A 15,566-nucleotide genomic window follows, 5' to 3' on the forward strand; every position below is an offset into this window, starting at 1 on the left:
ATACTATTCTAGCGTGGTTTTATGATTAACCACAACCCTGTTGCATCGCCTGCTCTGATTTGTTTTTTATGAGAAAAAAATTAGAAGTACCAGTATATGTCTAAATCGTTATTTTTTACAGGTTATAGCACAAGTGAAAAGAAAATGGCGAACTGTGATGTTTCGTCCAAGGGCCAACTCTTGTACAGTCACCACCGTGTCGGTACGTAAGGTATAGACTAACAGATTTACTAAGATTGCCTTTGCCTGAACACCACATCATCACCACTGTCGAAACCAGACACTGACAATTCTTGCAAATTCTTTGAGTAATTCACATGTCACGTCACAACACTTTTGGAAACTCAACACTTCAGCGAGTTCAGCTTTTTAGTAATCTTTATCTGTGCGCTTCAGCTTTTTAAGATCTTACGACCAAGAGGTAATTGCCAAGACGTTAAGATTATTTTTGCAAGCGCTCTAGCAGCCGTTAACGTTTGGTTGAAAAGTAAATTGATGTATTTTTTGCAGATTGCGTCCTAGAACATTTCGAAAAATCCCTTAGGTATGTTTACAGACAAAAGGACATTTTTTGGAATATTACTGAAACGTGGGAGGGTTAGGATAAAGGAAAAATTGGGAGATCATTTAATTACCAAAAAGTAATAAGAATTTTAATTAAAAAGATTATTGAACATTTTAATCCGTAATTAAAGTTGTAAAGCGGAAGCGTTAGAATAATAAAATCTGGCGGAGTTTTATTTGACTAAGAGTTCGCCACCTTTTTATGGGATCATAAAACAGGTTAAGCAAATATCAATAATGTTATTTGAATATTGGGAAGAACTTAGTGGATCCGGTTTTGCCTATTGTACTCATCTGCTAAGAAGTATTGTTAAATAGGTTTTTTTGGAAAATAAACTACCAATATAATGTTATAATTTTCTTGGACGTACAACTTCGTCTCGGTCTTCGATCTCTGGGGTTTTTACAAACGGAGTCACTTCTACTATTAAGGTTGTACAATACCCAAAAATATTACGTTTCACCAACGCAAGATGGCTCTGCAGTTTCACACTCTGATAATTGGCGTATAGGCAACACACCAACCTTCTATCCTTCCCTTTACAGATTTCAATTTCCTTATAGAAATAAGAAGGGTTGATGTCCAAGCACAATTGTTGTTATGTCTATTGACCGGTAGGTGGATTCAAACTCGACCGCTTCCCTTCACCACCTCCTTTCCGCCCGAAGCTATGGGTATGATATAATTTACTATTTTTTGAAAACTGCATTTTCTTGCTTAGCCATATTTCTATTTCCTTAAAATAGTTTATCAACTCTGATAATATCTTTGAAATTGACCCTTCCATTTTATGACCTTTTTCAATATTTTTAATACTTTCTAATCGACTCTTAATGCACGTAGCAAATTCCAAACTACTTATCGTAAAACAATATTTTTGTGTTTCACCATTAAATCATACTTATTTGTTAGTGAAAAACGAAAGAATTTAGCTGTGGCAAATGCCAACATAACACAACAGAAGAAAAATGTATTCTTTTAAGTTGTATTTTTATTACTTACTCTTTGAGATTTTGTTACAACAATTTACAGCACACTCATCATACTTAAAATATGGAGCACAAATTATTTCTAAAATAGTTATTAATGCAAGGTGTAATAAAGCACAAGTTGGAAGTTTACACGCACGAGCTTAGCGAGCGTTGCATGCGTTGAATTAAGCAAAATTTTCGCTGAGTGCAATCTATGCAAGTAAAAGCACAGCCAACGAAGTTAATTTATTAATAATGGGATTATAATGTGTCAAAGTAACAATAAAGTACTATAAGAACAACAATGTTTGTCCTGTGCTGTATCCTTTTGCACAAATTTATTTTAACGTAGAATCATTCAATGCATTGGGCCATGTAAAAATGACATACGTACCAAGACACTAGCGTGCTTTTTCACCTCCCGTGTAATTATTGCCCTCGCTGCGCTGTGCAATAAACTACACTACACTCGTGATGAAAGAATGTACTTTAGTCCCTCATCAAATAAGAGTAAAATATTCTGTTACTTCGTATACGTCACTAGAGCTAGAACAATGTTTTGTTAAGGCTTCTTTTCAAAGTTTTTGTAAATTTTAAATAAAAGGCAATTACCTCTTGTGAAGTAGAAGAGACTGTGTCGCTAACAGTAGTGACTTCGTGGGCGTTATTTTGTGTAAACTTTCAGTTCGTTCGCTCATCTTACCCCAACAACGGCGAAGAGAAAGTATGACTGGGTGCCATCGGCCGTCGTGCTTCCCACTGGATGGCCGCCCGAAGAGCTTCAACAGTAATAGTCCGCAACATAGGCGAAGCAACCGCTCAGTGTGTCTGAAATCGATAGAGTGGAATGGTTTGTGTTCTCCTCTTGTCAAGTTGTGAACCTGTCACGACATTTAACCAAAGTCTTGATTTTGTACTATTTATTATGGATGTAAACTGGATCATTGTAGGGAAATAAATGTTCGTAAAATGAATCCGCCGCCGCTTCATTTCCTTTGTAAATATTTAGACCCAATAAAAACTTTCCTAATCGTTATCAGATTTGTGCCGATTTTCGACCAAGTTAAATTAGTTTACTCGGTTATCTATTTGGTTTCCATCTGAAGCATTCTGTCAACGAAATCCTCATAAATCGCAGCATTTATCTCGAACCTGAAAGTAATACAAACACTCTACTTCAGCTGCAACACGAAATTAATTAGTGCCGAATCCGGTACGTCTGAGTGAAATTAATAATTGAGTGGAACAGGTGGATGCACGTCTTCGACCAGTATTGACCTGTTTTACAATTTTGGAGCTTTAGTGCCAGATTTTTTCCACATTAAAAGTTCGCCGACTATCTGGAAAGTTTCAAATTACTCCATGAATACAAATGGCAATTAAAAAAGAGAGTAAGTATCGATTCAATTTTTTTGCGTTTTTGCCGCGGGATCAAGTGGTGCTCTGATTTCTTCACAAATGGATCATTCTTGTTCTTGGTAATGAATAAGAGAGGATGAAAGAGGCGACGCACAATGCTCACAATTTTCCTCTAAGAAATTATCACCGGGAGATAATATCATTGGAAGAAATTAATAATTTACGTCGTACACAAGAAATAATTACCGAGAAAAAGGTCACAGTTCAAATGTAAATGTTGTTCTTGTTTGGGCAATTTTGGTGGATGCGCCGGGAGAACACTAAATTATGTTCGACAAACAGAAAAGAGGAGGAGTGACTGATAATGTTGAGCTTCAAATATGAGATACGTAGTTTAAAGTTTTGATGGTTGCTTCAAGAAACTGATACTTTGTCGAGAAAACAATACCGACGACACTAGCTTACTCCGACCTTGGAGACTCAGCTTTCAAAGGAACGTCAATTAAAAGAGCTTGAACTTGATCACAAACAAGTTTAAGTAATTTTATTATTTCAATTTGATTTTTTTCGCTTTGGTAACAATTTTTCACAATGCAAAAAACAAGTATAAAAAATAAATCAAAGCATACAGGGTGTTAGTAAATGGTTGGGAATAAATTTCAGGGTGAATTCCTTACGAAAAATGTGGCTTAAAACCTAAATAAAGTTTTTCGTTAAAATGAGTAGTTTGCTCAAAAAAAAAAATTTAGTCTACTGTTGGAGAATTTCTCTAATTAGTTCATTTGTCTGCCTAAAATCGCATTAGTTTTGATATATTTTTTTAAATTTAACGTTCCACGTTTAATTGTGTTCTTTAAACCATTATTATTTCGCAGTATTTCAAAAAAAATACAGATATGCCAGAATACATTTATTTTTATTTTTTAATTTTTTTTTGAGAAAACTACTCATTTTAGCGAAAAACTTTATTTAGGTTTTAAGCCACATTTTTCATAAGGAATTCACCCCGAAATTTATTCCCAACCATTTACTAACACCCTGTATATGTACATTTAAAAAAACATTTAAAGAGAAGTACCTAATGCAAAAATAGCGTCAATTTCGTCCGTTTTTTCACAAAACTGTTTTCAAATATCTATTATTAATAAATTAAATTAGTTTTGAAAGAATTTGTTGAAAAAACTAACAGACAGTTAAATATAGCATAATAACATCTTTGTTAAAATACAAAAACAACCAATAGCAAAGAAAATGGTGGATCCAGCTTGTAATTACAAAAGAAAAGCAAATTATTTGGGAAAACATATTTTAAAAATGTTAATGTAGGTTTTTAAAATTTTCTATTCTACTTCATTATTACATTGAGGAGGTCAATAATGTTTGTTTGCATTTTATTATTCACTGATCCACGAAATATATATATATAAAGATTAAACAAAATATTTGCATTACTGAAAAATAAAATTTTGTTAATTTCGTATTCTGTATACAGAGTGACTTTGAAAGTTGTGCAGATATTTTAACCAGTGGTATAACTCCAAAATAGGTAACGATTAAGCCAATAATGCCTTATACAAATGTTGATATTTTTTGAGAAAAAGGGGCTAAAAGTTTTTTAAAAAAGTTTGGGAGGCACTGAATTGTATTAAAAAATGGGTCAAAAAAATCATAGTAGGCTTTTTTGTTGACATTTAATTCAAGATTAAGTCACTTTGACAAGAACCTTAACCTTAACCTCAATTTAAATCACAAATGGCTTTCACCAACTTGGGAAAAACCGTTATGGTTTTAGTCTAGGGCACAATCAATCAGAGATAACATGGCCAATCTACGTTGAAAGGTTTCCCCAAAGGATACTTCCCAATGCACGAACCTTTCTAAACGTTGTGCAGCATCTTCGCGATTTCGGGCGTCATCATTACGCAACGTATAGCATATTTACGATTTCCCTTAAAAACAATTCTAAGAAACTCGAATAGGATAAATGAAGAACAGACTCAATATGTACTGAATAACTGGTTTCAAGTAAAACATTTTTACGAACAAAATAAATATAACAGATTAAATGAATCTGTGCAGTACAGCGCAGTAAAGAAAAACCCTGTGGCTTTAAACCAAGAGCTAATTACCACATTTAATTTTACTGTCTCATTTAGCAACTCGAATTTACTAAGGATGAGTTACTTTCATTAGAAATATTTGTACAATTAAAGATAAATAAATCGGTCATTACTTTTACTTCCCACATTCCCCAAATTTTACAAATGGAAATAATACAAGCATCTATTTTAAAAATAAAATAAATACGAGAACTTTCATAGCAATTATTTTATTCATTTTTAAATTCAAAATGTCGAGTCGTTCAAGAAAAATGGCCAAATATTTCTAAAAACACGCATCCGCGTGAATTAATATTTCAACCGACAGGAAATTGTTCGTGTCTTATTCATATTTTTTTCTGTCAATTCAGATAAAATTGCATGAATATAAAAATAGCAAATGTATATATTCAGGAGAAAACGGATTGAAAATCCATATCATTAGTGTTTTTTGCGAAAACATAATCCTGTTTCAACCAGACTCTCATAAATAATAATACCGTAATTTTGTAAACGGGCGTAGAACTAGGAAATATTTCTTTCATATTTCGTCTCTCGCTCTCTTACCTCAAACCCAGCCCACTAACATCAGCTTCGTTATCAAGTTCCGAAACATTAGTTGCTGGATCCACCTCTTTATCTCTGTAAATACACTTCTATACTTTATGCATTACATTTCGCTAACCACAAAGCTTTGAAGCATTTTAAATTCATAACAATAACCCCGTGGACCATTTCCTCAAGTGAGACATTAATTTCCGGTTTCTCTCTGTAATGATCAAGTATTACGATTCGAAACGGAATAAATTCATGACGGAAATGTAACAGCAGATTACTGAAACCCACATCGCCATTTAAATTTAATACGAAAAGAGTTTACAGTACACCAATCAGCGAGCGTGTAATGACAGCTTTACTCACAAATGAATAGGAGCCGTTACACGCGAGTCAAATTGCGCCGTTGATTGAAATGAATAGAGTTATCCATGGAGTAATGATTTATAACTCACGGTCGTGCGTAATAACTCATAATGTTGTCGTTTTATCTTCATCAGGTGTCACAGAAGAGACACATTTTTTCATACATTTTAGAAACACGGCACAATAATGTGGAGGAGAAATGTTGGATCGTGGGTTAAATTTTAATAATGCACCATTCAGGTGCTCAAACTTGCATAACGGAGGTAAGTTTATGCTAGAAAATGAATTAAAAAGGCTATTACAGATTACTTAGTGCAAATTAATATCAAACTCTGCACCGTAAAAGATAATGTAATGAAGCTTTTTCCCCTCGTTCATAAACGGGTACATAACATTAGAGAAAGTTCTGTATTAGTCCCACCTTCATGAAATATTAATGTAAAATGTTCACCGACACCACTTTTGCGAATAAGCTTCTCGATTCTTGAATATGAAAATCGATTGTTCTGATGCACCTGCACCAAAATCACATTCCAAATGGAAATAAACAATTTATCTGATTGGAATCGCTGATGATTCTAATTCCTAATGGATCTCTCTGGATAATGCATAACCACATCTGGAACTTGGATTTTCGCAGACAAAGGCGTGGCCAATCTTGTTAGGAGTGCGGATCAGACTTCTAATTTCTCATCTCTTTATCCCTTTGTTCCTGTTTAGGTTATGCAAAAGCCGATTTTTTGCCCCGCAATCTGATTCACATTTTTTTTGCTCCGTTGTCTCCCCTCGGCGGAAAAACTCGAGTAATACATTGCATTAAGAAAACTTAGTTTAAAATTTCCAGGACCTGGAAGAAAAAACGGTCTTCGTGTTGGGAAATTTACGTTTTCGGATAGATGAAAGGCTGAATTTATTTATTTGTTTGTTGAGTCGAAAGAAACTGGAATTATTGGATCAATCACGATAGCATTATGTGCCGGCGCACAAAGCCATTAGGTAAATAAAAGACCAACACTCCATTTAGCTGTGGGCATAATGCGCTTTGAACTATCGAATCACAAAATTATTCTGATGGGGTTAGTCTTGCCACCAATTAGAAGCCAAGAACACTCACGCCCTTTTGAAATGATACATTCACTTAAAATATATTTCGCAGCAGAAAGCACAAACTTACTGTTTTTCTTTTCCTATTAATGTAACAAAAGGAGAAAAACATTTTGCTTTTTACAAAGACGACAAGGAATCGAGGACGGATTTGTCACTGCGGGGTTCAATGCAATTGACCGATCTTTGGTATCAACGGTAGGACCGCCCCTAGAGTCAACTGACCAATCGCCGCACGAGATAGACTCCCTCGTTGCCACTCTCCGATGCATAATAGCGGTCGCAACCGATAGGCATCGACCGAGCACCGTGGATGCGTGTCAAGCGTGCCCGGTTTGAAACCGGGCGGTTCGGGGTTCAAATCCCTGGCCGGGCTGTTGTTGGAAGAGTTTTTTTTCAGAGGTTTTCCTCTGTAGTTCTGGGAACTCATTTACAAGGAAGCGAATGCTGCTACAGTGACCAATCCTAGCTGCCCAGGGCGACTGGGGTCTTGGGCTTTATCGTCCCGGAGAAGAATCGCTCGTGACACAAGGACAAAGACTACGATAGCATAGACCCCTAGTATCGACCCCTGGGCACCCCCATTTCGGACCCCTCATAAAATGCATTGTAACTTACAGATATGAATTGCTACAAAATTATCACAATAATTGCAGAATAGTAATTACTGAGCAAGTATTTAAAATAATCGCCGTATAAATTGTACTTATCAAAAGCATTACCCATGAAATATGTTTATCAAGGGCATCAAAAATATTATGGAGTGGAGTGCTTCAAACTGATAAAAATATAATCCAAGAACAAGTTTATTTAACCGTTGTATTCTTATTCCAAACAGAACATGCTACTGCTCGTCTTCCTTATCTATTGGTGTGTGGTTCACAACCAAGTGCAAGCTTCTTTTGCAGACTTTTCCAAAAATGCATGCACCGAGCTATATTACTACCCCATCAAAGCGTTCAGTCGGCATTGTTACGTTACCTTAAACGGAGATACTCCAGTGGTATGATATTTTTATTTATGTAACACCAGTTGCAGAATTTTTTTTAGCCAGATATTATCCAACGTAGCGGTTACAAACTGGAACGCTACGTTGTTACCACCTCCGATGGTTACGTCTTGACTCTGTTCAGAATACCACCTGAAGAAGGTGACAACAGAAAGAACAAGCAACCCATATTTCTGCAACATGGTATCGCAAGCGATTCTGCTATTTGGGTTACGACCGGATCGCTAGGTACAGTGATACAATATACTTCTGCTAGTTATTTTGGGTGCGTGTGGAGGATTTATTTTAGCCGATGAAGGCTACGATGTTTGGCTAGGTAACCACAGAGGAACTCCCAACTCACAAGAACATACAAAATACAAATCCTCCGATCCCGAGTACTGGAACTTCAAGTGAGAAAAAGAACTCATTTTGATTTGTGTGGATGAGCAAAGCTAATTTTGTTAGAGTAGTTCTGGATTCTTGACTGCTATGTTTTAGCCTGGACGATAGTTCTGCTAACGATCTGAAAGCAAGCTTGAATGAAGTTGCGAGAGTGACAGGAAAGAAAGGTTCCATTATATACGTGGGACACTCCAGAGGATCCACCATTGCTTTCATGTTTGCGTCGCAGTTTCCCAACGACACCAAAGAACTGCTACAGGGAATTGTTGCACTGAGTCCCATCGTCTACTTGGAGTTGCCGAGTCATTGGAAACTTCTACTCCCAGCAGCTCCTCTGATTGGAGTAATATTCAAATCCCAGTTTTTTTCCTACCAAAGATCTGATTTTCAGGAAACTTTCAAGTACTTGGGAATAACTTCTATATTCTATCACGATAAAATTATTCATCTATTTCTGAAGCATTTCTGTTCGCTGATGCCATACATTTGCAAATATTCTTCTTCTATGACTTTCGGACAATCAAACAACTTTCTCCCAGTTAGTAGATTGTCTTGTAATTCTAGCTTTCAGTGTTGTACTTCTTGCAGGACAACCTACTCACGGCTTACAGCAATTTTCCAAGACCCATTTCAGTGGCAGAAGTGACACAATACGTGCAAATATACAATTCGGGAAATTTCCAAAAGTTTGATTACGGAAAAGAGGCTAATCTGAGAAAGTATCAGCAAGAAAAGCCTCCGTTGTACGATTTGAGTCAGATTAATGTTCCAGTTGTTTTGTTGTATGGTAAACACGACACTTTACTTAGTACAGAGGTGTGAAAAAAATGTGTTGTTGGTGGCTTTAGTTGTTTTTCGTTGCGTTTCAGAAGGTTGATAAATTTTATAAACAACTAACAGTGTCCAAGAAGAGTATGGAGAGTGTTCCGATTGGTGACAGCAATGAGGAAAATGCGTACAACCATGTTGATTTTATTCAAGGAAAAGACATAAAGAAGATATTTTACAACGACCTGTTAAATATTTTACAGAGTGACAAACTAACTTCCAAAAAGTAGATTTGTTTTCAAAATTTATTGGATATTAATAAACAGTCTAAAACAAGCGTAAATAATTTATTGTTATTTAGCTAAGAGGGACAAAGTGGCAGTAAAAAAAAATTGTGACTTATAGACACGACACACATAGATGTAAATGTAACTCAACAGTAAGTTACAGTTACAATTCACACGTAAGTTATGACTTATAATACACGCGTGATTTATAGACCACTTTACTTATGATTTGTACTAGCTATTTTCAATGCAAGTGAGCAAAGTAATTTCACGTTTTTTCCTCAATTGATATCTAAAAATAAGTCAAAAATAAGACAAGCTTTAATTATTAATATTCAGAAAGTACTTTAAAAACAGATTAAAAAAACTTTCACTACAACATATTTGGCGCCCTCTATCGACAAACTCACAAGATATTACACTTTGCTCACTAGTGAGAAAATATTTTTTCCTCACTAGTGATTCAATTGCCATTTTTGCTCACTATTTTCAGTGAGCAAAGACCACTGAAATTCAGCGATAAATTTTGACATGTGCCTGGACCGTAACGAAAATCAATGAAACAATTAATTTTGGAGACTTCGATTTTCGTTGAGTGCATTCGAATCCAATCAATTTCCTGCGATCACGCGGTAAATATCGCAAAGGCGACGGTTTGACACTTACCGACGAAATCAATAAAACATACTTTAAATGATCCGAAAGAGAAGCTTTTACCAGATAAACATCCCCCAACATCGGTAACCCCATCGCGTACATCTCGCTGCGCTAAATACGTAAACGGAAATCCCCCGGAACAAATTCCCACATCCCTACTGTCAAAAAAACTACTCTTAATCCTCATCATAAATATTTACGGAAAATTTCTTCTTGTCTCATTTAAATATATATGGCAACTGTCACCGCCACGGATATTTATATCTTGGACTGTAGGACCATCGAGCTCTTCTAATGCGCAATAAAAGAAGCTGACACGATATTGCCTCCGCTCTCCGAGGCCTATTTGAGTTAGCATTTTATAAGCAAGCTGTCGCTCTGGGCACCAACCGCGGACGAATTTCTCGGGCTAATGTCGAAATATTTCAAAATTTCGTTGCATGTTGATGAAACGGGAATCAAGCCCGCTTACCGGAAATAAATCGAGAGGGGCTCCGGGATCGACGCACCTGTCCGGGGATCGCGGTGTTGCTAAGGGTGTACGTGAGGTGACTACCCGATCCCTCGACAAATCCCGCACTATGAACACTTTTCCGGTTTATATTTGTTCAAATGACGAAGGATAAACAACTCCGTAAATGACGCTTTCTATCCGACGGCGCTGGATAAAGACGCCGGAGTGAGCTCGAGGGACAGGCAAGAAGCGGCTGTTAACTCGTTTGTCACTTTCCGTGTGTCCCAATAAACATGAAAGACAATTTCCATGAATTCATCTTCCGGGAAATTACTCTTCTTCTAGTTTGTCACCACTTTACTTCTAACAAATGATTTTTCAATTCTGTTAGTTACTGTTAAGTGTTTGATCTTGAAACGTAGAGCTAGTTAGTTAGACTGGTAATGGAGATGTGTAAACCTTGAAGTTTACGGGTCAAGTACGAAGTTAAAGCCTGTAAGTAATAATGTTAGTGATGGCTTTGATACATCAGCAAATGATTAATTAACACAAATTTAATGGAGATGCTAAATTATTCTACAACAACGAACTGAGACTTATGTATTGAATATTAAATTACATAAATTACAATCTAGAGAATAATAGTTATTTGTGTATCAAGGCCAAAAAGTGCATCTTTTTCGTCCGAGTCTAAGTTTTCTGGCCGAGGCGCAGCCGAGGCTTGAAAACAGGCGAGGACAGAAGACACTTTTTGGCAGAAGTCAGTGCCACTTTTACTGTCATTTCTTTGATTGAAGGAACGAACACTAACCAAAAACAAAAAAATAAAAATACGTGTTTTCACTAAAATAATATCTATTTTAAAAAACAAATCAAGAATGACATAACGTTAGTTACACCTAGGTTTTTTTTACTAAAGACAAGGACAAGAACAAGAACACAAACTCGAATTCCCAAACACGAAAGAATAAAGAATGGTAGCACAGAATGGTAGACAAGAGGAAGAGGAAACAGGAAAAGTTAGTAAGTTACCCTGGCCCGGCCAATCAAAATTTTCAAAATGCTCGACGCTAGCGCATGCGCAGTAACTTTGCAAATGTCGCCAATGGTGTCATCCGTCAGTGGCACCAAAGTACATGTGGCACTGAAGGACTGAAGCTTTCTAACCAGTGTTGCCGTAGTCAGTACGTTCGTACTGAATTCAGTACGTAGGATGAACAAAAAGTACTTTAGTACGTTGACAGTAATTTTCAATACGTTTTGAGTCATATTGTTATAATTTAAAATTATGCCATCTGGCAGCTGGGAACATTAGAGGCAGATTTTGCCGCTTCGCGCTTCTAGTAAAAAAAAATATATCAATTGTCATTGACAATTTGTCAACACTGTCAACTGTCAAATGAAAGCCAAGGCGAAGAAGGCGGGAAATGTCTGCAACTCTGCAATTCTGCATCTGTATCTGTGATCTGTGATGTCTGCCTAGTAGGTACGCCGCACGTGTGATTAGTGATTAGTTTTAGTTTGCTTAATTCATTTTCATAATGGAAAGGTAAGCTTCAACATGTATTTACCTAGCTATAACGTACGTACTTCTAATCTTCTACAGATTCATTATACGAAAACGTCCTGCTACTTCAACTCCTACAAGTTCTACCTCTAACCCCACAAATGAATCTACTGCTGGAACTGCGAGTTCTGCGAAAGAAACAGAAATTTCTGATTCAGAACAAGAATCTGAGACCGAAGTAAAAGACGACGATGGTGATGATAGGGACTTTACAGACGAGGTAATACCCAAAAAAAGAAAAATATATTCTGCAAAATACAGAGTTGCATGGGAAAAGAATTTTAAGTGGCTGAGTTTTAATGAACAACAGAAATCTGGCAACTGTAAGATTTGCCAGAAGAACATAACACCAAATTTGACCCATATAAAAAGACATGAGAAAACATTAGTACACCAATGCAAAATTAATGTGGCGAAAAAGGCACAACGTCTCGAAAAATTAGGTGTTACAAAATTACAATCGACTTTAGAGCAGAAAGTGAAGATCTCCGAATTTAAGATGGTAATGTTCTTACATGAACATAACTTAGCATTCAACCTTATGGAACATATGCCACAATTAATAAAGTCAGTTTGTCCAGATTCGGAGGTCGCAAAACATCTTAAAATTTCAAGGACAAAAGCTACCGAAGTTACAAAAGTGATAAAGGATGAATCAGTTGAACTGATTGTTAATAGTTTAAAAGGAAAAGTTTACTCTCTTATTATGGATGAAACCACTGATTTATCAACACAAAAGTCACTTGTTGTTCTGATCAGGTATTATGATGATAAAAGACAGGAAATTAGGGATGCCTTTTTGGGACTTATAAGGTTATTGAGGTGTAATGCTGAAAGTTTATTTAGAGAAGTGACAAATCTTCTCCAGACATATAATATACCTATGGAGAATTTAATTGGGCTTGCTGCAGACAATGCAGCAGTCATGATGGGTAATAAATCAGGAGTCCAAGCGAGGTTTCAAGAAATTAATCCATCAATTTTCGTGCTAGGATGTACTTGCCATTCTACGCATTTATGTGCATCGGCGGCTGCTTGTAAATTACCAAAATCTGTAGAAGAATTTGTAAGGAATATCTATAATCATTTCTCTAATAGTAGTAATCGTGCTGAACGCCTAGAAGAATTTCAACATTTTTTAAACATGAAACCAGCTAAAATGTTACATCCAAGTCAAACAAGATGGCTATCATTACAGGTAAATAAATTATTGTTAATATTATTGCCTTGATAATTAAAAAAAAAATGTTTCAGGCTGTAGTCAACCGCGTTCTTGAATCTTGGGATGCTTTAAAACTATACTTTACGGGTGCTGTCCTTCAAGACAACTTGCGAAATACACAGCATATTCTAGAAGCTTTTAATACACCTGTGGTTAAACTGTACTTATTATTCCTCTCATACATTTTAGATATAGTGAATAGGATAAACATTGAATTTCAGAGTGAACAACCTAAAATTCATCAGTTATTAACGCGTATAAAAGAACTTTATCGGACAATATTAAGAAACTATATTAAAATTCAAGTATTGAATAAAACAAACATAGCTGAAATTTCGCCATCAAACCCTGACATTTTTTTGCCACTTGAAAATTTATATACGGGGGCTAAAATTGAACAGTATCTACTAAACAATGTGATAGACAAGACTGAGTTATTAAAATTTAGAACCAATATACTTGCATTTTATGTTGAATTGTCTGTCCAGATAAGAAAACGATTTCAGTTCGATCATCCTTTATTAAATTTAGTTGCTTTTGTAAAACCAGAAATAGCAGTTAGTGGAGAAATTAACTCGATTATAAAAATTGTAGATTATATTCCACAGTGTAATATAGCGGACAGTGAAACACTAAATACTGAATGGAGACTTTTAGCAGATATGGAGAACATCCAAGAAAAGGCAAAAAATTTAGGTTTTATGGAATTTTGGAAATTTATTTTTGATATGAAAAATGAATTAGAAGAATATCTTTTTCCGAATTTGTCAATAGTTGTAAAAGCTATAATCAGTGTACCCCATTCTTCAGCTTGTGCTGAAAGAATTTTCTCGCAATTAACAAGACTGAAAACCAAAGAAAGAAACCGTCTTTCTGTGACCACTTGTGATAGTATTTTACATGCAAAAGAACTTTTAAAACCCAACATATGTTACACTTGGGAACCAACATGTTCTTTGTTAAGAAAGAAAAAATAATTTTTTGTTTGATATTATTTTTATATCCTTTATCTCATATTTTTGAAAAAAATCTGTTTATTTTGTTATAGAACTTTATGTACTTAGTTATTTGTTATTGTGTTTAATAAAAGTTGCTGATTTACCAGCTTTATTGATTAATGTAACACTAACATCGCTTATATCCAGTTTCAGTACGTTGACATTCAAATTCAGTACGTTTTTCACACCAAGTCAGTACTTTAGATTTTTCAGTAGTGGCAACACTGTTTCTAACCTCAGATCGAGAAATTGGAAATACTCAAAGCGATTGATTTTTAAGCGACTTTGCAGAAAACAGCAATTTTAATTGCTATTGTTATTTCAATTTGCAAATATTCTAAAGTGATTTTCTCAATTTCAGCTAAATCTACTCAATACAGGGTTAGTCAAAAGTATAGGATGGGGGGTTTACTTCCATAAATATGAACTTTTTAACGAAATGTCTTTAACAAACGTTTTTTTTTACCAATAATATTCTCCATTTCTTAACCTACTCGTTGTTTTTGTATGTCAACGCATTTGCATGGGAACTAATTTTTTTTTAATGGCAACCATTTTTTTTGCTCATTTTTATTCCTCCTTTTTTTCTTCAAATGACTTGATATTTTTTTCCTATGCTTTATTAACAAAATTAATTTCCAATAACAAGCAAAACTTGATATCAAATCAGATTCTCCAGTTTTTAATACTCCTGTTTATTCATGTAATAGTAATTAACGTTATAAGTCCGGGAACTCATAGTTTACAGTACGAGTTAGACGTTTAAGGACGAGGCGACGAAGGAGCCGAGTCTTGAAACTCGAAACGAGTACTGTAAAAAGAGTTCGCGGACGAATATCGTTATGTATTTTATTTCATCCTGACTCAAATTTCGTTTGAAAGAAACATTGAAATTAATTTCAAAATAATTCAACAAAAGCTCCAAATCTAGTCACATTTTTGGAACATGATTAGCAACGGCTGTTTGACAATTGTTTATTTTGTTGAAATAATTTTGTGCGTCAAAATGACTTCTAAAGCAAATCCTCCAGAAATTGTAAGAAAATCTGAAAAAGCCTGTGCTGAATTAATACCTAGCAAGTCTGGTGAAAGGTATGAAAGGTAAATGGAAATCAGAAAATAATGTGAAGAAAATTACGGAAGAGGTTATGCTGGCTGGACTATTTTTTAGATTTGGTTTAAATGGTTGTATTATTTTATT

At 35.3% G+C, this 15,566-nt stretch overlaps 2 protein-coding genes and 1 long non-coding RNA gene across 9 annotated transcripts in view; all 3 read left to right on the forward strand.

Annotated features, from left to right (window-relative positions):
- The window catches only part of Dh31-R (Diuretic hormone 31 Receptor), a 102,534-nt gene extending 100,024 nt beyond the window's left edge, over positions 1 to 2,510 (forward strand). For 3 of the 7 annotated variants that reach the window (XM_069040979.1, XM_069040984.1, XM_069040980.1), the window contains 2 exons: positions 122 to 211; positions 2,222 to 2,510. In XM_069040979.1, the coding sequence (XP_068897080.1) occupies positions 122 to 211; positions 2,222 to 2,266 (135 nt within the window). In that variant the 3' untranslated portion in view covers positions 2,267 to 2,510. Of the gene's footprint in view, positions 1 to 121; positions 212 to 510; positions 545 to 2,221 lie in introns of all 7 variants that reach the window. The other 4 variants (XM_069040982.1, XM_069040986.1, XM_069040985.1 and 1 more) reach the window with 2 other exon arrangements.
- A 5,350-nt stretch (positions 2,511 to 7,860) lies between these two features.
- LOC138126627 (lipase member J-like) lies at positions 7,861 to 9,513 on the forward strand. Its single transcript, XM_069042415.1, has 6 exons — positions 7,861 to 8,022; positions 8,070 to 8,256; positions 8,306 to 8,420; positions 8,509 to 8,950; positions 9,001 to 9,228; positions 9,282 to 9,513. The coding sequence occupies exons 1-6, from the start codon at positions 7,861 to 7,863 to the stop codon at positions 9,468 to 9,470; spliced, it is 1,323 nt and encodes a 440-aa protein (XP_068898516.1). The 3' UTR covers positions 9,471 to 9,513.
- A 2,299-nt stretch (positions 9,514 to 11,812) lies between these two features.
- LOC138126619 (uncharacterized) lies at positions 11,813 to 13,821 on the forward strand. The gene is made up of 3 exons (XR_011157877.1): positions 11,813 to 12,127; positions 12,185 to 13,343; positions 13,400 to 13,821. It is a non-coding gene; the product is annotated as an uncharacterized lncRNA (long non-coding RNA).
- The last annotated feature ends 1,745 nt before the right edge of the window (positions 13,822 to 15,566 follow it).

The sequence above is a fragment of the Tenebrio molitor genome, chromosome 3, assembly GCF_963966145.1.
Source record: "Tenebrio molitor chromosome 3, icTenMoli1.1, whole genome shotgun sequence".
Classification (NCBI taxonomy): Eukaryota; Metazoa; Arthropoda; class Insecta; order Coleoptera; family Tenebrionidae; genus Tenebrio; species Tenebrio molitor.